The sequence below is a fragment of the Podarcis raffonei genome, chromosome 13 (genome assembly GCF_027172205.1).
Source record: "Podarcis raffonei isolate rPodRaf1 chromosome 13, rPodRaf1.pri, whole genome shotgun sequence".
NCBI classification, from domain to species: domain Eukaryota; kingdom Metazoa; phylum Chordata; class Lepidosauria; order Squamata; family Lacertidae; genus Podarcis; species Podarcis raffonei.
The window spans coordinates 35,737,950-35,763,125 of record NC_070614.1 but is presented as its reverse complement, the minus strand read 5'-3'; the positions used below and the strand labels follow the sequence as shown (position 1 = coordinate 35,763,125).

At 46.9% G+C, this 25,176-nt stretch overlaps 2 protein-coding genes across 16 annotated transcripts in view; one reads left to right on the top strand and one right to left on the bottom strand.

Moving 5' to 3' along the window:
- The window catches only part of LOC128400628 (integrin alpha-M-like), a 159,481-nt gene extending 137,125 nt beyond the window's left edge, over nucleotides 1-22,356 (top strand). For 4 of the 11 annotated variants that reach the window (XM_053362957.1, XM_053362956.1, XM_053362955.1 and 1 more), the window contains 6 exons: nucleotides 15,517-15,594; nucleotides 16,217-16,344; nucleotides 17,138-17,283; nucleotides 17,501-17,654; nucleotides 19,243-19,393; nucleotides 22,013-22,356. In XM_053362957.1, the coding sequence (XP_053218932.1) occupies nucleotides 16,252-16,344; nucleotides 17,138-17,283; nucleotides 17,501-17,654; nucleotides 19,243-19,393; nucleotides 22,013-22,167 (699 nt within the window). In that variant the 5' untranslated portion in view covers nucleotides 15,517-15,594; nucleotides 16,217-16,251 and the 3' untranslated portion in view covers nucleotides 22,168-22,356. Of the gene's footprint in view, nucleotides 1-8,218; nucleotides 8,283-8,511; nucleotides 8,546-10,696; nucleotides 10,797-11,301; nucleotides 11,644-13,278; nucleotides 14,417-15,516; nucleotides 15,595-16,216; nucleotides 16,345-17,137; nucleotides 17,284-17,500; nucleotides 17,655-19,242; nucleotides 19,394-22,012 lie in introns of those variants that run through there. The other 7 variants (XM_053362952.1, XM_053362953.1, XM_053362951.1 and 4 more) reach the window with 7 other exon arrangements.
- On the bottom strand, nucleotides 914-11,147 carry ACP4 (acid phosphatase 4). Of its 5 annotated transcripts, XM_053362959.1 has the most exons (11): nucleotides 10,720-10,863; nucleotides 7,556-7,651; nucleotides 7,108-7,194; nucleotides 6,205-6,342; nucleotides 5,413-5,511; nucleotides 4,102-4,197; nucleotides 3,514-3,646; nucleotides 3,003-3,085; nucleotides 2,501-2,607; nucleotides 1,353-1,522; nucleotides 918-1,271 (listed from the first exon to the last, which is right to left on the bottom strand). In XM_053362959.1, exons 1-11 carry the CDS (start codon nucleotides 10,819-10,821, stop codon nucleotides 1,186-1,188), a joined length of 1,197 nt encoding a protein of 398 aa, XP_053218934.1. In that variant the 5' UTR covers nucleotides 10,822-10,863; the 3' UTR covers nucleotides 918-1,185. The 5 variants fall into 5 exon arrangements, with proteins under 5 accessions (XP_053218935.1, XP_053218933.1, XP_053218937.1 ...); XM_053362958.1 differs by having other exon boundaries at nucleotides 915-1,522; nucleotides 10,720-10,864; XM_053362962.1 differs by lacking the exon at nucleotides 10,720-10,863 and adding an exon at nucleotides 11,041-11,147 and having other exon boundaries at nucleotides 916-1,522.
- Nucleotides 22,357-25,176: the final 2,820 nt, after the last annotated feature.

Sequence of the window (25,176 nt, the reverse complement as noted above, 5' to 3'; positions counted from 1 at the left end):
CAGGGTACAAATGCTCTAAATAAATTGATGATCATAAGCCATACACACCCTCCAAAGCAAGGCTGTTTGTTTCACCTTGGATTCTGAAGCAGCATGAATATCTTTGGGGATATTTGCCAAGAATGCTGCATTTTGCACAACCTTGGCATGTACACCTTTCAACTTGGGGAAAACAAAACTTGGATTGTATGCCTCCAGGCAGGGACAGTGTTATTCTGTGCAGCATTTACCTTTTCCAATAAAATGTAGAAACGATAAGTGGTTTTGCATTGTTGTCGTTTAGTCGTGTCCGACTCTTCATGACCCCATGGACCAGAGCACGCCAGGCACTTCTGTCTTCCACTGCCTCCCACAGTTTGGTCAAACTCATGTTGGTAGCTTCAAGAACACTGTACAACCATCTCATCCTCTGTCGTCCCCTTCTCCTTGTGCCCTCAATCTTTCCCAACATCAGGGTCTTTTCCAGGTAGTCTTCTCTTCTCATGTGGCCAAAGTATTGGAGCCTCAGCTTCAGGATCTGTCCTTCCAGTGAACACTCAGGGCTGATTTCCTTCAGAATGGATAGGTTTGATCTTTTATTCTTTGCATAGTTGTACTTAAATGTTTTTCACATGCAGGCATCTTTTTGGGAAGGTACAGAAAATCTGGCCATCCAGATGTTGATCTACCACAGAAGTCTTTTGTGGGGAACCCAAGGCATTAAGCACCGCTTAGGTGGTTAGAGCGTGGTGCTGATAACACCAAGGTCGCAGGTTCGATCCCCATATGGGACAGCTGCATATTCCTGCATTGCAGGGGGTTGGACTAGATGATCCTCAGGGTCCCTTCCAACTCTGTTTTTAAAAATTAGTGGTGTATGTCTGTCAGAGCAGATTACATACTAAAATGAAAAGCATGGGGCCCTCTAAATGTGGAGGTATAAGAATTTCCTTGCCATGTCTGACAGAAAGGTACACACAGTGTTGTACTCAAATCATTGCACTACTTGCTTTATTTTTAAGTCTCCTAATAATTCCCTACAGTAAATGTGCCTCTTGCCTGTGCTGCTTGGACCATCAGCTTCTGTGGATGGAGTCTGAGTTTGCCCCCCTTGGCTCCAGCCACTGGACCACACTTCACAACATGTAGAGGCTGTTCTCTCTTCCCATGAGGGTGATTGGTGGTTGCCATGAGCCCATCTTCCCATCACCTCCTCCAATACATTATGCCTGCTCCTATTAATGCCGTGCTCAGCAGGCCTACTGCCACAGCCAGCGCTGTTACGGTGCGCCCTGCAAAAGGAATTGAGCAGGTGTGAGTGGGAGAGTCAGTGCGAACCTGTGCCCAGGGGGAGGGAAAAGACCTTGCATTACCTGTGCCTGCCTGAGGGTTTTGGCATTCGGCATCCCAGTCCAGCGGGATGACTGCCTTCGTAAGATGAATGAAGAGAGGCAGTGGGCAAGGTGTGGGGCAGTCAGGCAGGGCTAATGTGTGGGGCTGGTGGCTGCTTTTGTTCCGATAAAACATGGATACACTGAAGGAGCTGGAAAGATGGAAAACACAGGAGCCTAGTAAAGGTTGCACTCTTCACCTCTTCCCATAACCCCGCACTGCTAAACGTTGGCTCTGATAATTTGGTGCTTTCCTTCCTGCAGTGTCTCTCAAAATGTTCCGGTACTGTCTTAGCCTCTTAACTATGCTGTGCCTTGCGTGCTTTGTGTCAATGCGTCAGCAACTGCAAATATGCTGACAAGTCGCTGGGAGGCAGCTGGTAATACTGCAAGGGATACTAGGAGCTGGCAGAGAGAGAGAGAGAGAGAGAGAGAGAGAGAGAGAGTCCCTCCGAATAGTGTACTCCTTGGTTTGGAGAGGACAACTTTTAAGAAAGGGTAGGAATAATAATGTTTCCTTATATCAAAGTCAGAACTAAAAATAAAATAAAAAAACTGGACAGAGAACACTTACCGTACTCCGAAAGGTGGCTTTTAATTTTAAAAAACAAGGGAAAACATGCCACGGTTTCAAACAGGGAACCTTTCCCTAGCCCTGCCTGGAGAATATTGGGGATTGAACCTGTGTGATCCTTTGCATGTGAAGTAATGTGTCTACCATTGAGTTGTGGGAGGATAGCGGAGCCACAAAAGGAATGGGGGGGGGCCATGTATAAGCTGCTTTTTCAACACGTAAAAATTTCAGTTCTTCATGCAAAAGCAATTGTACGTAATTTGTTCTATTGGGCACAGAGTTGGAGGAAGCTGAAAGCCTGAGCACATTCTGTTCCCTGGGATATTGCTGCAAGTATAAGCCTTTTAAGCTCACCCTCACAAGCCTTGAAGGCTGGACATTTTTTTGCTTCTTAAAATACTGCCAGCATTTTATTTCACCAGGATGATTATCATTAGTTCATCAGCACCTGTACAGTTTTTACATGCACACCAAACCTTTCTCTGTGATGGAGAGCAAATTCAACACCCAGCAAAACAAGAGAAACTTCCTACCCCACAGATGGAACCAGACTTACTTATTGCTTTCCTGGTAGAACTCGAACCCATGACAGGCAGCATAGGGTGGAGGGGGGCCATTATAAACGCCCAGGGCTCCTTGAAGAGCGATTAAGGTGCTGTCGTGCTAAAAAGTAGGTGAACAGGAAAAATGTAGCCAACATGTTTTTTTGATTGGCATTTTACAATATATTGCTATGCCCCCCACTCCCTAAAACATGCCACTTTTTCATGTACAGGCTAGATGATACTACTTTGCTTCCCCCTCATCTTCATGGAGGGTGCTATTCAGGAACTTCCTGTTTCCCCTTCATGTGATAAGTTTGTTCCATAGTTTGCAGGCTTAGTTTTATAGTTGTAGTTCTAGTGAGACTATCTTTAGCACTTTCAAAAAGGACTGCAGTGAAGCCACTAAATAGCCCAGAGATCCTTCTAAACAGACAGACTGCTATACACACTTAAACCACACACCGCATCTTCGCACATGGTCCCTCTGAAGTCTTAAGATGGGGAAAGACTTACAGCAGAATACATGATCATCTTCAGGGGCAGATCTCGGCACACTACTTTGGAGAAGTTGCTCAGGATAGCGCCAAGTAATATCCCTGCAAGGTGGGAGAGAGACTGTTGACTGAGGGGTGTCCTATGGTATGTCAAAGAATTAACTGACCAACAGGCACAAAACTAGCAGCTCTGCAAATAATTGGGGGTCAAGGGGGTGCCGTGTTGCATATGAAAATGAGTCATGCAAGCACGCACATGTGCTGAGCACTGGGGCATGCACCATTAATAACAGTTGAAGGGTTGAGTAGAAGAAAAACCATAGTAACAAAAAAAGAAAAGCACAGAAATGTCATGACCCACACACAAATTGGTCAGGTATGGATCTGTGGAGGACAATGGGGAACACATTGAACTGGAAAATAGTGAATTTTCAGGTGCCGTGTGAACGGATCCTCAATTTTTTCCCCAGTACTGTGTTTTGTCAAAGCAGCGTTAGAATGTTTATCCTCTAAAATTGATTAAAATTTACCTCCAGTGAATCGGGCCTTCTCCTGGCTTGCATGCATTCCCACATGGGCTTCGACATTGAATGCTTCCATCTCTGAAAGGGTGGCCAGGACCTGTGGCGTGGCCCAGCTGGGCAAGGTCAGGTTGTGTGTTTTCTGCAAGGAAAGAAAAAACACTAGAGAAAGGTATAGGTAAAGGTAAAGGTACCCCTGCCCGTACAGGCCAGTCTTGACAGACTCTGGGGTTGTGCGCCCATCTCACTCAAGAGGCCGGGGGCCAGCGCTGTCCGGAGACACTTCCAGGTCACGTGGCCAGTGTGACATCGCTGCTCTGGCGAGCCAGAGCCGCACACAGAAACGCCGTTTACCTTCCCGCTAGTAAGCGGTCCCTATTTATCTACTTGCACCCGGGAGTGCTTTCGAACTGCTAGGTTGGCAGGCGCTGGGACCGAACAACGGGAGCGCACCCCGCCCCGGGATTTCGAACCGCCGACCTTTCGATCGGCAAGCCCTAGGTGCTGAGGCTTTTACCCACAGCGCCACCCGCGTCCCAGAGAAAGGTATGGTTGGAGGCAAACTGGTGAGGCTGTTATGCGGTGCAGTATGCCTACCTGGCAGAAGAGGGAGTCGTGGACCCTCCAAATGCCCCTCAGGGTCAGCTGTTCCTGTTTAAGCCCTGTATGGTTTGCCATCTCTCTCATAAAGCCCTGGGAAGGGAGGGAAGGGGGAAGAAGAATTAGCTAACGGATTGGAACTTCAATGGGCTTCGCCTGGAGGAAGCTAGTTCCACTATCCTACATGATCTTACTAACATCAGTATACGTCCATGTAAACCGACATAGGCCTGAATGTTGCAAGTGGTGTGGCTTCTGAAAACCCACTTCCATGTAGGGTTGCACCACAATTAGACCCATTATGGATGGTATTCAGTGTTCATTTCACTCAAGACTAGACCCATCAGAGTTAATAAACCTGACTAAGTTAGGCCTAAGGGCCCCTGCCTTTCTCAAATTTGTATTTATTTTAAAACTGTATGTGTGCCTTCTTTTTTGTTTATTTTGGGCTGTGTAGAGTTTTTTGGTCCCGAACATCAGTTTTTTCTTCTGTGAAATGGGTGGTTCCCATGACAGTTTCTTAGATTTCTTGAATGTGCCCTCAGGCCCAACAAGGTGCTATCTGGGGCTGGTGGGAGTTGTAGTCCGAACCAGCTGAAGGGCACTAGGGTTGGCAAAGGCTGTTACAAGTGCTTACCTAGGAGTAATTTATTTTTGAATAAACATGCTTGCTTTACATCACTGGGCACTTTTTTAAAGTATTGCTTTTTTACCTTGTATCTGTTGTTGTTACTAATGTTTTTTATTACATTCAAAAGCTTTAGCTTTAATTTTTTGGAAACTACCCTGGATTCTTGCCCCACAAAGTGGTATATGAATATTTTAAATGAATAATAAAAACACTCAGATTGGGTGCTAGACTGGCCATCAGAGTTTTCCAAAAGTAAACAAAGGGCTGCCTTAAGCAAAAGAAGGCAGTCAGTTTTCTTGTCGATGGCAACACAAGACAAGATGAGAACTGGTTTAATGTAATTCACTATGCAGGGAATCCTGGGAATCGTGGTTGTGTGTGTGCGTGTGTGTGCGCGCTTTGGATCCCTATAGTATCCCTGCTGAGCTACATTTCCCAAGATTTTTTTGGGTAAAAGCCAGGTCAATTAAAGTGGTATAAAACCTGCTTTAAGTTTGTAGTACATATATATCCTCTGAGTGATCAAGGCAGAGAACAAGACTCCCCCTCCAGATGGTGCATTCCTCTTACAATGGGTGCAAAGAGTTGGATTGATGAATTGGATGAAGAAGAAATCCTGGCTTTGGAATCCATTCCTCCCTCCCTCCCTCCTAGCCAACCCCACCTTTCCCTGATACCTTCCAGGTCTCCATTTTAGCCTGATAGCTTGGCAAATTAATTGTCTCTCCCATCAGCTGTTGGTATCGTAGGCAGTTCCGGGTTGGCGGCTTCAGCAGCTGTGAGGTGTGGGGTAGGAAAAGACAGACAAATCTGATTCTTGGGGAAAGCTGACCCCTCTTTTCTTTCCCATATGTAAACTATGGGGCTACACTTCAGAAGCAGGAACACTGATTGAATCTCACTTTCACATCCATATACTCCTGCTTTGCTCAAAAAAGGCTGCCGTGTAGAGCTGTCTTCAGCAACCTGGAGTCAGCCAGATATTTTGGCCGACCATTCCCATCAGCCTCTGACAGCAGGTGGTTGATGGGAATTATAGGTCAAAATATCTGCCAGATTACCTGGCTGGTGCAGTGGATTGAATGCTAGACTTCACGACACTGGTCTAAATGGTAAATATACTTACTGAGTCTCTGTCCCAATTTTTAAGCTTGACCAGAATGAAAATGGAGGGCCTAGACGGAACTCATACAGAAATGTGGCAAGACATCAAAATAAAAGAGCCAGAAAGAAATTCATTCTTGATAAAGTTGGATTTCGTGAAGTGGCATTCCCCTTTTCAGGAAACACTTCCCTTAGCTTCTCTGTCAAAAAATACATTTGTTTCATGCATAGACCACCTTGCAATGGAAGACTCATAGGATGGTGTTCAATAAAAGCAATATAAGAAAATGCCACGTAAACTCAATACAAAGCAGAGAAGCAGCTGATAAGAACCAGTAAAATCTGGGCAAGTTGCGAAGGATTACCTTATCATACTTAGTAGGCACAGTGTGGATGGGAACAGGTCTCCAGCTGATCTCTGGATCTGAGCTTGGATAGAGCCCCATCAGGTTGGCTTGGGCGCTCATTAGGGTGCGGTCGTAATCTGTGCTGCGGATATAGATCTAGAAAGGGGCATAATGGTTGGTCAGCCTCAAGGTGGGTGAAAGCCTTGGCTGTCTCCTAGTGCTGGTGGGGCTATTTATCCTGTCCTTGAGACTCTCCAGGCCCACACATCTCACTGGCCTCCACTACACCCTCTCGAGCTGCTCTGGCCTGGCTGGAATGTGTCTTTGACCTGTGATGCTGATGTTGCTTGCTTGCCTGAAGGGACAATAGAGTTGTGTTGGTGGGAGCGTAGAAGCTTTGGGCTTTTGTGTGGCTGGAACGTAGCCTGGGAAGCCAGTGTTGTGTATTGGAGTAGGACATGGGAGACCAGGGTTCAAATTCCCACCCAGCCATGAAACATACTGGGTGACCCTGGGCCCAGTCACCATCTCTCAGTCTAACCTACCTTACAGGGTTATTGTGAGAATAATATGGAGAGGGGAAGAGCTGTGTATGCCTCATTGAGTTCCTTGGAGGAACGGTGGGATGTAAAAATCAAAAACCTCCATTGTCCACTTGGGCCTCTAGAACCACCCAGTTTTTCCCTCTGGCTTCACCTACCACCCATTAGCTTTTTAAAAGGTGGGTGGAGCTGGTGTTATGGCTTTGGATACATTTTGGGGGTGCTGCTGCTGCTTATTTTTGCATGTCAGCTAATACTTAAATTGTTGCATGCTTTATATATATTTATTACTGTATTCATATTTGCTGCCTTGTGAATTCTTGGGTGCTGGTGTGGAATATATATAATGCCTTTATTAAATAAGCAAGCGGATATTTACCTCCTGTGGTTTGTAGGATGCACTCAGGAAGCCAGCATATCTCTCTCTGAGGAATCGTCCCAGTGCCTTCTGCTGCAAAATACCTACCTGCAGCAGACAAAAGGAAAAAATCAAGTTGGGGGGGGGGAGAGAGAGAAAGATCTGAAGCGTCCTCCAAAACAGGGCTGTCCCATTGCTCCAGTGCAAAGCGAAGGCTGAGATCAGTTGCCTTCACTCTCACAAAAACTCCAGTCATGGAAATTCTGGCAAGTGCCTTTCTCCCCCTTCCCCAGGTTGTGGCTGGAGGTGACCGTGGAGACCAGCAGGGCAGAAAACAAGTGGAGCTTGAGCCAGTGGCAGGGAGAGCTAGCCCCTGAGTGGTTGTAAAGCAAAAAGGCAGCCAGACAGCGGCAGTGCCCCATTTGCCTCCAGTGCTCATCCCACCCCTCTACACCCCCCAAGCCCCCACCTCAGTGAGTTGCTGGAAGCCTTGTGGCCAGGGTGCCGTTTTGTGGGGATCCATGGGGTAGGTGCCCAGAGGGGATCGGTCACCATGGCGATACACCTAAGAAAGAAGAAGGGGGTCAGAACAGCGACATACAGCAAACCGAGTGATAGTTTTGCCCTCAAATTTCTAACCTACAAGACCAGGAATCTTTTTGGACTTTTAAAATATTTTCAGGGTTGTCACATGGAAGAGGGAGCATGCTTTTTCTCTCTCCTGCTCTTGAGGGTAGGACTCTGGACCAATGGCTTCAAGTTACAGGAAAGGAGATTCCGAGTAAACATTCGGAAAAACTTCCTGACAGTAAGAGCTGTTCGGCAGTGGAACAGACTTCCATGAGAAGTGCTGGACTCTCCTTCCATGGAGGTTTTCTAAGCAGAGGTTGGATGGGCATCTGCAATGGATGCTTTCGCTGAGATTCCTGCATTGCAGAGGGTTGGACTAGATGACCCTTGGGTCCCTTCCAACTCTTAAGATTCTATGATTCTGTGATCCTGGCCTGCAAAATGGGACCTACTGTGATTTACCTTCCATATTATTCCACCTATACACACACACACACTTTGCTATCTAGTTCTCTCACACACATGCATAGAAACAGACACGTGTTTTCCCTTTCTGTAATAGATGGCACTGCTGGAGGGTCAGTCTGTAAACCAGAAACAAGATGCCTGCACCAATTCATTTACAGGTGAGGGGCAAAGAAAAGCAACCACAGCCACCTTATAATTTTTACTTTTGAGTTTACGTGACATGCACCAAGTGTATTGCAAAATAAACAAATATGTGCTTATACGGGTATTATTATAAATTATGCATCCCATATATAAAACAACAACTCTGTTTTATAGCATCTAGTGCTATAAAAACTACCCCTTTAAAGAAATTAAAAATACAAATTTCTATTTACTCCTCTTCAGATCTGATGCATTACAAGAGAACCATCCTATGCGTGTGAGCATATATATATTTCATAATAGGCCTAATACTTGTTTTTCACACTATCCCTTTAAAACGCTCCCCTCCCACCCCTTAAGGGTGTATTCCTAATACCAAGCCTGCAGTCTTTCGGGCACTTCTGTGGAAAACATTTTCATTCAAAGTGGCCAGGGATTGGGTGAGTCAGGGTAAAGTAATTAGTATGTTATTACCCTACTTGAGACTAAACAAGCTATTAGACCGATCAGTTAAAAAAAAGGGGGGGTGCCAGCATCAGGTATTTGACAAAGTGGTCTTAAGTGCATGGAGACTTATGCCACAGTAAGTGTTAGTTTCTAAGGTGCTACAAGTCTCTGGGTGTGTGATGTGTCTCTGTGCCCAGCGCAGACACAGATCTCTGGTGCCCTTCCAGTACAGAACTGTCCCACCCACCATGATGGGGTTGTAACCATGGTTAGACAGACTTGGACTGGATCCATTGACATGAATGGGCACGACTAACTTAGGGTCCATTAATTTCAGTGGCGTTTGACCAACACTGGAAACAACACAAAGTTTTGGCGTTTTTCAATAGCCAGTCTCCTTAATGTTTTTCTGTGTTTTTATTGTTTAAAAACACTGGTTTCTCCCCTGTTTTAACAATGTACACCACCTTGATATTTTATGATACAGGGTACTGACATACTTTTATAATTAATTAAATATCAAAGTCATTCATACACACACACAGAGAGAGAGAGAGAGAAAGTGGTACCTCAGGTTACAAACACTTTGGGTTACAGTACCTCAGGTTAAGAACTTTACCTCAGGATGAGAACAAAAATCACGCAGCGGCAGCGGGAGGCCCAATTAGCTAAAGTGGTACCTCAGGTTAAGAACGGTTTTAGGTTAAGAATGGACCTCCGGACAAATTAAGTTCTTAACCCGAGATACCAGTGTGTGTGTGTGTGTGTGTGTGTGTGTGTGTGTGTGTGTGTAATTGAATGTCAGTTCTAAGCCACCTCAGTAGGATTTATATCCTGAAAGGTGGGATATAGCAATATATGAAATGAAAGAGAGGCAACTCACTGCTTGGAGCAGAATGCACCCCCTTCATTCCCGACTCAAGGAATCCAGAAGCTCTGCTTCCCATCTCTGACCCCGTAGACCCCGTGACACCATAGCTGTCAACCGTCCCTTATTTGGCGGGAAACTCCCTTATCCCAGCACCGTGTCCTGCTGCTGTCCCTTATTGATGATGTCCCTTAAATTTCCCAGGTTTCATGCTTAGGCTTGGGAGGGAAGCAGCTGCTCGGGGTCCTCCGCTGCGAGAGAGAGCGCACGCACGAGCTGCCACGTCTCCATCTCTCCCTTTTCCCCCTCAGGGGCGCGTCGTGAGGAGATGGGTGGCAGCAGCGGCGGCTGAGGAGGCGGCCTGAGGGAGGAGGAAGAGGAGGGGATGGGGAGGGACGCAGAAGGGCCGCCGCGACCACCTCATGCCGGGCTCGAGGGTGGTGTGGGCGAGAGTCTCTCTCCCTCCCCCCCCCCTCTCTGGCGGGGAAGGGCCGATGGAACTTCTCGCCCCAGGACGACGGCAGCCCTGACGAGCTGCTTAGCATACCCTCCAACCAGTGCAGCATCTTAATGTAGTGATTTGCCCCTCTGCATCCCTTTCATAACTCTATTTTTATAAATCATTTGTCCATCCATATTTCAAATTTTTGCTACAAGTTTTCTGTCAATCCTACCAATGTATGTAACTCTTTACAATAGCTTTTCAACTAAATCATAAACTTTCCCCATTCTTTATGAAAGAGGTCCTCTTCCTGGTTTCTAATTCTGCCTGTAAGCTTTGCCATCTTGACGCCGTTCATGAGTTTTGTCTGTCACTCTTCTTTGGTGGGAGTTGTAGACCCTTAGGATCATCTAGTCCAACCCCCTGCAAAACACAGTCAGTCACAGCAAAAGCAGCATGGCTTCATAAGTGCCGGATTTATGCATAAGCGAAGCAAAATCCCTTATTTTGGCTGCTGATCCCTTATTTTCGAGGCTGCTGGTCCCTTATTTTCAAATCTGTAAGTTGACAGCTATCCCTCACACTCCTCCCAAAGTACTCTGGCTCCTTTCCCTCTTGCCGTGCAGCACTAGACCCCTGCTCCTTCCCGGAGAACCCAGGCACCCTAGTTCCTGCCACCCACCCTCCTGTGTACCAGCGTGACGAAGCGCAGAGTCCTCTCTTGGGCCGATGTGAGAGGCAGAATATCCTGGATGAGGAGGAAAATCCAAGGTGCCAGGGTTACAGAGAGCCTCATGGTCTCCGCCACCTGGAAAAAGAACTGTTGGAGGGAGGGAGGGCAAACTCTTCCGTTATATAGGCCCATCCTCAGACCCTGTAATTATCTCTCGTTTTCCTTTGCTGACAGGTCAGATCTAACAGGCGGCACCACAGAGCTTGTGTGTGTGTTAGTGTGTGAAAAGAGTGTCGGTTCCCCCTCCCCCCATTTTACACCTGCCAGTCCCCTTAAAACTACCTGTTTGTTAAATGGGGGGAGGAAATTCACTTGCCATGATGATTACAACTCCCAACCAAGACATTACGTCTTGCCTTCTCCACCTGCAGAGAAAACATCTGAGCCTGTGATAACCAGTTGCCAGGTTTGTTTCTGGCTGGGGTCCTGTGTGTTTAGCTGCTGGGTGTCTGGCAAAAATTCAGCAGGTAAACCCTTTTGCTCGCACAGAGATGTGCCGAAGAGGAGCTTCTCCTGATGGATTTCTGCCTGTCCCGCAAGCATTATAAGTTGAGGAGCTTAGCCCAGGGGGTCGGGAGTCAAATCATGTCAGGTTGTTGTTACCTGACAACAAGAATTCAGTTTGCGGACTCCTCCAACCACCTGAAGGATGTGGGACCATATAGTCCCCCCCAGACATTAATGAGTCCAGTTTTGCATGGCTGATGCCAGCCTCCCTGTTGGTAGATCAACAAACAAGTTCAGGCTCTTGATACAATTGCACCTTGACGCCATCTCGCCAGACAACTAGCCGAAGCGTCTTGTTGATTTACACCTGGTCACCAGAATTCGACGTTTCGCAGGAGATGGCCTCAGCAGAGGTGGAGGTATATGTGACAGAAATCTGTCTTGACTTCGGCTCGCAGTTCACAAGTAAAACCTCCAGTGACAAAACGTTCTAGTGGGGAGTTCTCCTGTTCCAGTCAGTCATCACAACATCGCCACAGTGTGTCAGCATTCCGGGCTGCATCCAACCAAATTAGAGTACAATCATGGACATGTATAGATCTAAATTAGTCATGTCCATCAATTTCAATGGGTATACTTTGATTAGAAGTTACTTGGCTGCAACCCAGAATGTGGACTGACTGGAGGGGAATGGAATGGAGTGTCGTTGTGGAGGGTCTTGCACACTGACCGGAGCAGTGAACAGGAGCACCCGTGCTACAAGATTTTGTTGCAGGTTTGACTTGTGAACTCTAGAGTTTGATCCTGTGTGGTCATTGAATGCAGTGTCTTTTTCTAAACCCTTTTTGTACTTCTGCAAACTTCAGTGTTCCTCCAAGCCTGCTTATAGCTCCTTCTATAATTCTTGGCTGTGGACAGTGCTGTTTGGGCATCAGCACTGAACATCAGAATAGAGAGAATGTTTTGAAGCCTTTGGTGGCAAAGGAGGTGCCATTTCCCCCTTGTTCTTCAGTTCAGTAATGGCAGGACCAGGCATGAATTATTTGTATAATTTGTACCGGACCCAGGATTTGACTTTTGTGAATGCAGAATGTGGAATTAGGTGGGTGAAGGTTGGTTTGTTTTTGTAAGGTACATTTGATGCTAGCCGTTCACTGTGGTTGTTAACAGAAGAGCCTTTGAAATACTGGATCTTTCTGCTTGCTTATTTCATCTTATAAAGGAACATCAAGGAAGGAGCTCTGGGCCGCATCAAAATATTGGTTCCCCCACAGCTTGTAAAAGCTGCAGTCCAGATGGAGAAAGCTCTTGCCAAGGGAATGACGGGGCAGCCTTCCTGCATGGTGGCTGTTGCTACAAACTGAAAGAGAAGGGTTTGGGTATGAAAAAGAGCAGGAGGGGGAAAGTGTGTTCCTAGTTTTTAATTGCTAGTTTGGAATCCCGGTTGGGGGAAACTGAGTCATAAGTTGTTCTGCATCCATAGCTGCTGCTTCAATGCCAAGTACTGAAAGCAAATGTTGGAAATGAGTACCAAAGCTACTAGTCCACAAGAATGTTCAGTAGCTGTTCCACACATATGTATATGAGAGGCTGCTACTAGCCATACTGTATACGGGTGTGGGGAGGAAGTATTCCAGAGCTTCCAGTGCAGTGGACCCTTGGTTTAAGAACAGCTTAGTTTATGAACAACTTGGATTAAGAATGCTGCAAACCCGGAAGTAGGTGTTTTGGTTTGTGAACTTGCCTTGGAATAAGAACATGTTTCGCTTCCTGTTGAGTGTGTTCCATTTGTAAATTGAGTCCCCCGCTGCTATGGGAAAGCACACCTTGGTTTAAGAATGCTTTGGTTTAAGAACGGACTTCCGGAACGGATTAAGTTCGTAAACCAAGGTACCACTGTAATTAGGCTCCAACCCCTCCTGCACCACCAGCACTTTAAAAACTTGGTAGGCCAGGAGGAGAAAGCTAAACCCTGAAAAATCTCAGTGCTGCAAACCCTAAGAAACCCCACAGCAATAGGGTCAGTTATTTTTACCAGGGAAAGGTCAGAAAGAAACAAGGAAGGAAGGAAGGAAGGAAGGAAGGAAGGAAGGAAGGAAGGAAGGAAGAAAGAAAGAAAGAAAGAAAGAAAGAAAGAAAGAAAGAAAGAAAGAAACTTCCTGGCAAATCAGTTGGAGTGTATGATGATGATGCCAGAAAATATTTCAATCTGTGTTCATTTAATTTTATAAACAAACATACATAATGGAGCAATAGCAAAATATAGGTCAATTAACAACAGAGTTGGTGCAAGGCCAAAAACCTAATACAAAACCACCATTGGAAACAGAGCAACTGAACAAAGGAGAAATGCAGCCCCATGGAAGGAATACCATTATCCAAGTTCAGTTACCATGAGTTTGAGCTGGGATAACATTGTTTTCTCTTTTTATTTATTAAATACAGCAATTCCACATTTCTCTAAATTTGTCAAGCCCCTTTGTTTTCCTTAATGCTTTCATCTTGTGTGTTATTTTTTCTGCTGAAGCGATTGACCACGTTTCTGGATACCAAACTTCCAATGAATTCAGCCTTTTGCTGCTTTCGTAGTGCTTGGCTGTAAGATTACCAAGTCTTTCAGCAGAACTTTCCCCTTTGAGTCATCTAACGTATATTTTCGTTATGGTGCTACAGGGACACTTGTTATTTTCACTACAACCAACTAACCTGGCTACCACTCAGGAGTTCAAAAGGGCTGCAAATATTTGCACATCGAAAAGAGGCTGCAGCTGCCTGCAAAGTGAGGTTGCTGCTTTCTCCTCTCCCACCCCAATAGATGGCCTTTTCTGGTCAGTGCCCTTCCGACTTCCGGCCTACGTTCAGGAGAAGCCTTTGCCCCGTTGCACCAGTTGCGGCTCTCCGATAGCGAAAAGGCTGAAAACTGACGGGCAGAGATCAGAGACAAGACATGAGAGCTTTGGGGTTCTCCATCATCATCACCACCCTCCTTTTCCTGGGAGCAGCAGGTCAGTTCCAGCTATCCAGGACTTAGGACTGTCTCTACCGTTAGATAGAGCCAGGCGACCGCCTCAGGCAACAGAATGTTGGGGGCCGGGAATGGCAGCAAGGTGTGGAAGGGCAGAGCTGTGTGTGCCACATCCTACGACCTACTCTAGGTTGTCCTCAGTTAATGAGGTGTGGTGGAGGACAGTGTCCTATGGCCAGCACAGAAGTAACGCTCAACTGCCATTTTGGTTGTATTTTGTTTGTGGAAAATCTTGTCCTTTGCCCCAGGCAGAAAAAGTCTTGTTCAGGCCTTGGTCACTCCTTACTGGCAATAATCTCTTTTTTGGCTGGCTGTTTCTGATAAATCCCTGTCCTTTAGGATTGCCATATTTCAAAAAGTAAAAACCAGGACACCCTAAAAGTTGTTATTGTTGTTTGGTTTTATATGTACCCTGCCCATCTGACTGCATTGCCCCAGCTACACTGGGCAACTTCCGACAAATTTGAAACCACAGTAAAACATCAAACATTAAAAAACATCCCTGTACAGGGCTGCCTTCAGATGTCTTCTAAAGGTCACATAGTTGCTTATTTGCTTGACATCTGACAGGAGGGAGTTCCACAGGGTGGGTGTCACTACTGAGAAGGCCCTGTAACCTCACTTCTCGCAATGAGGGAACTGCTAGAAGGCCCTCAGAGCTGGATCTCAGTGTCTGGGATGAATGGTCAAGAAACTAGCTGTCATGTCTACTGCACTAGCTATAGTTTCTGAACACTCTTCAAGGTAGCCCTACACATAGCACATTGCAGTAGTCTAACACTAGTCTAACTAGACTTAAGACTTCAGCTCTCTTTCCAAGATCTCTAGTCATTTCCAAGTGACGAGTGGATGCATCTAGTCTCTAGCACACTTTCACATGCACAAACACTAGAGGCCCAATGCAGCCTACCATTTCAGATGCTGCAGCTCCGGAAATGTATTTTGACAAGTTGAGATTGTTTTGTAAAAGGAGGAGGTTCAGTGAGGTGTGGGGCAAGGGCAGCTGGCAGAGAGATAAGCAGGGCTGGCAAGCAAAGCGAGCAGGGCTGGCAGCACCTAGTGAATTGTATAGTCAAAGGGTCAAATAAGTAAAAAAAAACATGTATTTTGCAGACAGGGAATACAGCAATAACTTGATCAAAGGGGATTATTTCATTTTCACAGATGTGCAGCAGCAGCAACATACACACCTCTCTACCCCACCATGTCTCTATCTCACACACATCGTCCCCATTTTCTCTTGATTGTCTTGGTATTGGCTCACCTCCTTTTCCCCTTTCTCACAGGGTCTGCTGGTGATAGTTTTGATCTCACAGATGCCTTGGCTGACCCAGAAACCCCCCAGAGCAACCAGCAATTAGGACGTGAGTAGAGGCTGTACAGAAGAATGTCAGTTGTTGTTGTTTCCTCGAAAGAGAAGATTTTGCTGCTTTAACAGCCGTGGGCTTCCCCAACAAATAAACCTGGAAACTGTAGTTCCCCATCTTTTACTCAATAGACTCAAGATATTAACACCCTGGCCACTTTAAATTACTTTTGATAAACATCAGTTTCAATTGGATACCTACTGGGGACATTTGGATAGCATCTATCAATTTGTATGTGTAAATTAAGATGGATGTAGTGGTGCTTATTGTATAGTTAATGTGAGCTGACAGTGGTGTTTTATTTTCCCCTTTCCTCCCCCCCCATTTCTATCCCCCCTCCCCACTTTTTTATAAATTTGCAATAAACAGGTAAAATAAATAAATACTATATCCTATGGAACTAGCAGAAATTGAAGAGGCCAAGGTTCTTCTAACATGGAGTATAATTATCATGTAGCCGTGATTAAATGCATGGGACCTGTAAGACGTGGGGGTGGGAAAGAAAGGTGGCAACTTTATGCAGAAAATTAAACTGCCACTGAGTTGAGGAGTCTTCGGAATGAAAAGGAATGGTTTTGACTTGGGATGAGCCTTTCTGGCTTGCTTTCGCCCTACCCAGAATGTCAGAATGAGGCCCGGGACATTGTCTTCCTGATGGATGGTTCATCCAGCATGCGGGCATCAGAATTCGTGCAACTGAAGGTGTTCATTGCACTCGTAATGAAAAGCATTCCCCATAATGCGCAGGTCAGTAGGGGAGATGGGCAAGAGGGCATGGTGTCTGCTCCCAGAGTTGGTTTAAATGTTGGAAGATTCAAGACAAAACGCTAGGATTCTTGCAATTTTCATGTGCCTTGCTGCTGGGCACATACCGCTGGGGTAAAAGAGTAGGATTTTGTGGGGGAAAGAGCAGGCTGCACTGAACCTCAGCATGACCCCTTGTTCCTGATAAATTGATTGGGGTTTGGCTGAGAAGCACAAGGGCTCACTGCCTCCAAGTCCCTTGGGAAGCCATTGCTCTGACCTTGCACACTTCACTCCACCTGGGGGGTGTAGGAGTTAATAACAAAGGATGTGGTGGCTGCATTACTGGATACTTTGGGGTTACTGTTCAAGGGCAGCAAATTGTCAAATATTTAGTTAATTATTATACACGTATCACCATAAGGGGTTCCTCTTTGGGTTTTCAGCCTGAGGCAGCAAAGCGCCTGTCTCTATTTAACAAGAACAGTAACCAGACCTGAACTGGGGAAAACGATGAATGTAATCCAAAATGGGAAGAAGGCAGCTGGGTAGCCACTGGCCCCCAAACAAATTGATCCTGGCAGCTGTTAGCTGATTGAAGAATCAGGCTGCTCCTCCTGTCTGGCTCACCTGCTTAAATACAAATATCACAGAGGTTAAGAAGAGCCCTGCCTGGTCAGGCTAATGGCCCGTCAAGTTTCTTGCATTCAGAGGCATACTGCCTCCGACAGTGGACAGTAGAGCATAGCCATTGTGGCTAGTAGGTGTGTCCTCATTAATCTCTCTCTCTTCTCAGTTTGCCCTCCTGCAGTTCTCTAACCGCTTTGAAGAGCATTTTGACTTCAGACGCTTCAGCAGAGACCAGGATGCCGACCTCTTGATCGGTGGAATCAAACAGCTGGGAGGCGGCTCCCATACGGCCTCTGGGATCAGAAAAGTTGTGTGGGTATCTTTGCTCCCGTTGTCTCCCCCTCCTTCCCTGCCTCCTCTTTTTCCCCCCTGCTGGTGCAGAAATTCAAACAGCGCTTTTCCTACCATGGAGATGCAGCAATAGTGAAACGCAGAATGCCTGTCGAGCCTGGGAAAGTGGGAACTTGGGCCTTTGTAGCTGTTACTTGCCACACTCACCGCCAGCCTTTCTCTCCCCTCCCGCTTTTAGGAAAGAACTATTCACCACACAAAAAGGAGCTCGCCCCACAGCCAAGAAGTTCCTTGTGATAGTGACAGACGGGGAGAAAACGGGGGACCCTCTGGAGTATGCCGACATTGTTGAAGAAGCCAACAGAGCTGGAATCACACGCATTGCAGTTGGGGTGAGAGCAAAGTTACCTGCCTATGTTACTTATTTAAGTTGCATGTTTCAAGGGCCAACCCTTCGGCTAAACTGGAACTGTGGGGGCAGCTTACAGTGACAGTACAAAAGCAACAAAACCTCAGGCTGGTGTACAAAACTAAAACCAGCAGCAGACTAAATGGGCAACTAGAGCAGATCAGCAACCATTAATACTAAAAGCGGCATGTTGCCCACCTCTTGCTTTATCTCCTCAGTAAAATGGGAATAACTGTGGACCTGTACTCAGCTCTCACCTGTGGCTCCTAGAAGCTGTCAGCATGAGGCAGCAGCCACACCCTGGGAAATGGCTTTGACTGGCCAGATATCTCTGGGAGAAGAAAAAGCTAAGGAGTTAACCCTACACAAATTTGGAGTGGAATCCTCAAGACGGTTGGATGTTGCCTTGTACACCTCCCTCCAGCAATTCTTGCAGCCAAGCTGGTGCCAAACGTATTGCTCTGCTTTCCTCTGGGCCATGTCAGTGAGGCCGAGAGGGAGGCCTTGTGGTCTGGGCAGCCCAGGACCTCCAGACACACTGCCCAGGCTTGCGCCCCAGGGTGGTCACTTTGGTGCTGCTATTGCTGCAGTTTGACTCCATTGTTTCTCAAGGCAGATGGGTGCCAGCAGGAATGGAGGAAAACATACCCCAAAACCATAAAGCATTTTTGCCAGATTTCAGAGTGATCAAGCTAACCTATCCACCCCTGTGCTGTATATGAGAAAAGGCTTATACATGGTCCTTGGATGGAGTTGGGGCTTCACCTTTCTCCAGCACAGACCTCTCAAGGTGTGCCCGGGTTGCAGGTGTAGATTCACCATTAACTCACCCCAAACCCACAGAGCCTCTGTCTGGGAGAGACTGATACGCAACTAGTAGTTTTTGCAAACTGGGCAGGTCCCAATGGCCACCACAATTGTTTTCCAGGTGGCTTTGTGGTCGGCAGCACACCTATTACCTGAGTCCTCTGTGTGGCGGTTCCCCTCAGCTCTCCTCTCCCTGTTTACTTGAGACTGTCCCCATTTTCTGAGACCTCTCTTTGGTCTCAGAAGCTCCCCAGGCAGAAGGCCACAGGAAACACACTTCTTCTGGGGCCTTGCTTGTAAGCAGCCATCCCTGAACCCTAAAGGGCACCACGCAGTGAGCACCCCACCCTTTTGGAAGTGCAGGGTCATATTTTGAACATGACAGCATACGGATAGACAATTATGGTTTTCTAGTGCATCTTTAAACAAAACCACAAACATCGTCTTAGCTTTTAAGTCAGCAGAGTAAATGAATGTGGCGGATTAAATGACTACAGCACCCAACAGGCATGGCAGAGCCTTCTGCAGGGGCCCAAGGAGGGAGAGGGACACTGGAAGTGATGCACATTGGGGCATTACAACCGCCTGCCTATTTCCATCTGTGGAAGGTTGGAGGTGATGCGTTCTGGGCCATGCTGTCCACTCCTTGCCGTGTCACTGGAGGAAAGGCCTGAGCTTTGGTGAACCCCGCTGTTCCTCTCTCGTGTCTGCCTCACACCACATCCAAAGTGCAGCACAAACTGCCTCTTTGTTTCTCCTGGAAGGTTGGCCTGGGATTCACAAGTACAACTGCCCAGCGCGAGCTCCATGCCATGGCCTCCCACCCGCCCACAGAGCATGTCATTGTCGTGAGACACTTCTCAGGCCTCCGGAACTCCCAGGCGGAGCTGAAAGAAAAGATTTGCACCAGCCACGGTACTAGGATTAGGGGACTGAGGGGTGAGGGGAAGGGAAAGGGGGGGAAGCAGCAACCTGTGAATTTGGAAGGGGGGTCTGGAAAAGACCTTGTATATTCTGCATTACTGTGGATATTGATATTTATTTTTTAAAAGTACACAATGCCATGTAAATAATTTTGTGTTTCTACATTCCATAACAAATCTGTGGCACTCGCTGCCACAAGATGAGGGTGAGGGCCACACTTAAGCACCTTCAAAATGGAACTGAGTAAATGCAAAGAGGATTGAGGATGAATTGGTGCCAATCAGCTGTGGGAAATGTTAATTTTTTGATGTTTTATGGTGGTTTTTATATTTTGCCAGCAGCCGCCCAGAGTGGCTGGAGCAACCCAGTCAGATGGGTGACATATAAACAATAGAATTATTATTATAATAAATTATTATGGTAACTAAACGGAGTCTCCATCAGCAGAGGCTGATCCTGGTCCATTAGGGCAAATTGGGCAGTGCCCCACAAACCTCTGCCTGCCGTCAGCCAGCCTCCAGTTGCCTGCCTGCTTACTTCCACCCAGTCCACTGCCTCTTCCTTAGTCTCAGTGTTGCATCTTGAGAGGAGGCAGGGACAAAACTAGAATTAGTTGGCTCTGCCTCTTAGTGGCTCTGGCTCAACTTACTGTTGGCCTCTCTGCCTTCCATCCTGCCAGTTCCAGTGGGTACCACTCACCATCCATCTCCATGTTGTATGGGCAAAACACCACCAGGAGGAGGTGTGGGGTTGTTAGAAGAGAGATTGCCTTCACACCCTGCTTGGAAGTTTGCTGGAGGCATGTGCTTGGCCACTGAGAGGAAGAAGGTGCTGGACTAAATGGACCTTTGGCCTAATCTGTAAGAAGTGTGTTATAATCTGATCCTCACAAAATTGCTAACCATGCAATGAAACCACATACAAAGGAGAGAAGGGGCTTTATCAAACAGCACAAACTTATAAGTGGTCGTTTTTTGTTTTTAAGTAGCCTTTCATAGCTGCTAATTATAATTATAGAATTAGAATTACCGTATTTTTCGCTCCATAAGACGCACCTGACCATAAGACGCACCTAGTTTTTAGAGGGGGAAAGCAAGGGAAAAAATATTCTGCGCAGAGCATGTAAGCGGCACTCACTTTTCTTGCTTTAAACCCTTCCGTCCCTCCTCCCGCTTCGCTGAGAAGCCAGCAGACCAAGAGCAATAGCTGCACAGCGCCTCTTCTGGTGTGATGGCCTGGGATTTGGACTCGGAGGCTGAACCTGAGGGATCCCAGCCTGCACAGGATTCCCCGCCTCCAGAACCAGCTGAGCCGGGCTGGGGCCTGAGCCTGAAGGGTCCTCACCTGTGCTGGATCCTCAGGAGCAGACACCAGATGAGCCTGCTCTGGCTCCTGAGGTGATGGAGGACCCATTGCCCTGTTGGAGGAAGCTGAGGTTGCCTCTGGGTCCAGTAACCCTCCAGCCTCTCCTGAACTGCAGAGGCTCAGGGCAGAGAGGCGGAGGGAACTAAGTTCTCGCAGGAGGAGTGCTCACCTCCAGGCGAGGAGAGGCGAGTCACCTGGGACTGGGGCTGCCCTATGACTCGGGGCAGATAAAAGCCAGCCAGCCCCAGTCCCAAGTTGCGGGAGCAACGTTGTTGGTAGCCTGTTCCTGCCTGCACCCTGTCCTGCTCTCCTGCCGGAGCTCCTGACCTCACCCGACTCCCTGCCTTGGACCCAGCTACAGCTCTGACAGACAGCCTCCATACCGCGACCTCGACCTCTGACTGGACTCGGACCTCGCTGCACAGTTAACCCTCACGACCAGCACATCTGGCTTCCCAGCAAAGCGGGATGAGGGACGAAAGGGAGCCCTTACAAGGGAGCGCTGAGCAGAGCCTGGCAGCGGCTCCTGCTGGCTTTTCTGGGAGGTGTGGGAAGGGACAGAGGGCAGCCCGGCAGCCCCTTCTCCCTCCTCGGGGAAAAGCCCCCAAGAGCCGCACACACGCTCAGCGCGGCTCTTTAAAGGGAGCGCTGAGCAGAGCCTCCTGCCTGCATTCGCTCCATAAGACGCACACACATTTCCCCTTACTTTTTAGGAGGGGAACAGTGCGTCTTATGGAGCGAAAAATACGGTATACCCTGCCCATCTGGCTGTGTTGTCCCAGGCACGCTGGGCAGGTCCCAACACATACAAAAATATACTGAAACATCAAACTTTAAAAACTTTCCGATACAGCGCTGCCTTCAGATGTCTTCTAAAGATTGTATGGTTATTTATCTCCTTGGCATCTGATGGGAGGGCATTCCCATGTGAGAAAGGCAGAAATTCAGCCATATTGCATCTCCTGCCCCAAGCAGGGATTGGGATTTTGAAAGCTGGTTACTTTTTGCTATTGCTCCGCTGCTAAAAGACACAGCGGCCCTGACTTCTGAAGACAGTGGGTGAATCAGCCCATAGTAGCCATATCTGGGATTGTGAGGCAGGGCTTCTGGGTTCAGTGGAGGTGGGGCAGAAGAGGCTTCAACCCCAACGCTTCTGAATTTATGTATTAAGCAGTAGAAGACGGCAGTCAACCAAGGATGCGGCAACAACCACGTCATGGGAAATGGTGCTGTGTTTCTCTCTAGGTGCAGCTGCTCCACGGCCTACGGTGGTGCCCCAGCCCTTGAACACCTGCTCAGATCCCCAGGTGCTGCAGAAACTGGAGCGAGTGCTGAGTGGCCTTGATCAGGTGAACACAAAACTGAATGCGCTGGCTGCCAAGCAGGGGAAATGTGGCTAAGGTTCTCAACGCCTGAGATGGGCAGTGGATGGAGGCAGTGTGGTTCAGGAAGGAAGGGGAGAGAAGGACAAAGAAGATCAAAGGGGGAGAACATCAGATCCTGGCACATGGAGGTCCTTCCTCAGGCGCATAGCTTTTTATTCTGGTTTCTTATAGGGTGCAGAAGTCAATAAAGCCGCCTGCTCACCAGTTGGGTCCCTTCTGTTTCTTACTTAAATTGACTCCCAATCAGTGCCCAATAGACTGCTAGAGCTCTTGTCATTTTTACTAGAGTAATTTATTAACTTATGAGCTGCCTTTTCCTTGTGTGTCAAGGTGATTTACAGGCCTGCAATAAAAGCAGCTAAAAACAGCTTTTTAAAATAAATAAATGCAATAATAACTGGAGATAGGTTTAAGAATGATACACAGTGAATACCCAAGGAAGAGATCTTTTCATCCAGATGGAAAAGCTTGTTGAAACAAAAATTGTCTTCAATTGTTTCTGGAAAGATACCAGTGGGTGCCTGTCATATCTCGGCAGGAATGGAGCTGCACAGACTGCCCTGCTCTGAGTTCCTATGGAGAGGGCATCTGATATTTTGGAGATTTGAAGGGGAAACTCTGTTGCAGAGCACACGTGTGTGTAGCATACGTGTGTGTAGCTATTTAAAAGGCTGCCTTCTCAAATAAGACTGAGAGTTATTTTGATTTATATCCCTCACCCAACCCAAAAGCTCAAAGTGAAAAATACAAAAGAAGCTCAGCAAAACAAAGATGCTGGCAATGCTTTCTCACAAGTAAGTCCCACCATGTTCAGTGGGGCTTACACCCAGGCAGAGGTGTACCTAGGGGGTTGCTGAAACCGGCCCCCACTGGGGGTGCACAAAAATCACCTGTTTCTAGTGTTGTGACACTGCTGTCACTGCAAGATCAAACATGGGAGAATATCTTTCTCACATCGCGGCACAAAGGTGTGTGAATCTTTTTGCCCTTCCTCCTCACTTCTCCCTCCCTCTGGACGCTTTGAGTTCTTGGGTTGCGTAAAGTGTGATTCCTGATGTGGCTACTGCACTAAAGGGATTTTTTCCCCTAGGAGCGAGTGCCAATGCATCTCCTTGCCAAGGGTGTACAGAACCCTAGATATGCCTCTGCTTCTGGATAGGTGTATATAGGAGGAAATGTTACATAGCTGGGGGTATATCTTTCTCCCCATCTGTCTATTGGCACTCAGGGCAAAAGTAGACATTAAATTGTTTGTTGGTTAAATTTATTAGTCACTTGTCGCTTGAAGGTCCCCAAGCAACTTACAAGAAAGAAAAATACCTACTAATACATAATACCATGGTGGGAAAGGGGGATCATATATTATTATTTTGTATAAAATACTGTAACACTAATGGAAAAACAAAAACAACACACCAGCCATATAAATAGTAAGAAACAACATTAACAGTGTTCAAGTAGCAAACAAAGCAATACTCCTACCCAAGAATTAGCAAATAAAACCTCAGACCATAGCAATTAGCCTGTTTTTGTGCAGTTTTTGGACAAATTTTCAGCACAGGATCCTGATCTATCTTGGGGAGCTTTTAAACATCTGTGGTCCTAACCTGGATCCTAACCTCCATGCTGCCAAATGTGTGTAAAAAAACTCTGCATTTGGAAGACACAGCTACACGTCACTGTTGTGTAGTTCAGAATGTCATTCGAGGAAATGAAACTGGCAGGAGAGTCTGGACAGGCATGAAAGAACCACTTCATACATCACCCAGTTCATTTCTCAAATTCACGGCCACCATAATGCGGTGATGGCCACTAATTTAGATATCTTTAAAAGGCAGATTAGTAAATTTAGTAGAGAATAAGGCTATCCCTTGCTGCTATTCATGAGGGCTACGTACTACATCCAATGTTTGCATTGAGGTTTTCCCACAACTGCTTTGAGATTTATTTATTTTTACCATCAAGCGGTATATAACTTGTATGGGATGAATGGTATCAGAAGGAACATGCCCATGATTACTGGGGAAGATGAGAAGGAGAGTGCCCTTGCCTTCATGTCCTGCTTGAACAGGATGCTCAGAGGGTCTGTGGTCTGATCCAACCAGGCTTTTCTTTTAAGTGGCAGTGGCAAGATTCCAATCCAAGCACATTCAGTCCTAAATAACATTGATACGGCTTTTGAGCATGGACAGAGTGGCACTTTCCCATTGAGGAAGCACAGGCTGTGCACACACACACACACACCCTCTGCACTTGCATTGCTGGTTTGGGAAGTAGCGTACACACCATGTTATCCACAGTCTATATCTATCCTGTAGTTTCTTGTGAAATACTGTTTTGACGCATTCCCCAGCAAAGCAGCTTTGAGTCAAATGGAGAAAAAGAGCAATCCAGCTTTCTTTTAAGCTAGTAATGTGTTTGAAGTGACAGGCAACCTCACTTTCTATCCAAATCTGCAAGCAGGGTCGAAACCCCACATTTTACCTAATGAGGCTGAATGGTTTCCCACCAGTTTTTTCTTTATACACTTAGATCCCCATTTGATCCAGACAGGGAAAGGCTGTAGCCCAGTGGTAGAGCACATGCTTCACATGCAAAAGATGCATCTCTTAAACCCTGAAGAGCAGCTGCCAATCGGCTTACACAGCAGCATGCTAGGTGGACCCAGAGGTCTGGTTTGGGACAAGACAGATCCCTATTCCGCTGATGCTGCATTCTGAATAAGCTGCTGGGCTTAGAACCCAAATACAACTCCTAAGCCAGCATGGTGCAGTGGTTGGACTAGAACCTTGGGAGACCAGGGTTCGAATCCCCACCCAGCCATGAAGCTCACTGGGTCTTTGTGAGGATGATATACTACACCAGCACCTTAAGCTTCTTGGAGGAGAGGTGGGATATAAATGCAACAAACAATGCACACCCATGCTCCCTGCTGCCTGCACGAAAGATACAATACCTAAAGCTTGGTTTTGCCAGACTCATAGAATCTTAAAGAGTTGGAAGTCAAAATTTATGTCTGTATGT

Coding starts and splice junctions, on each gene's coding strand:
- ACP4 (XM_053362958.1), bottom strand. CDS start 10,821: ATGAGGCTCTCTGTAACCCTGGCACCTTGGATTTTCCTCCTCATCCAG. Junction 3,647..4,101: donor ACGACTCCCTCTTCTGCCAG/GTAGGCATACTG, acceptor CTTTCCTTGCAG/AAAACACACAACCTGACCTT. Junction 3,086..3,513: donor GAAGGCCCGATTCACTGGAG/GTAAATTTTAAT, acceptor CCCACCTTGCAG/GGATATTACTTGGCGCTATC.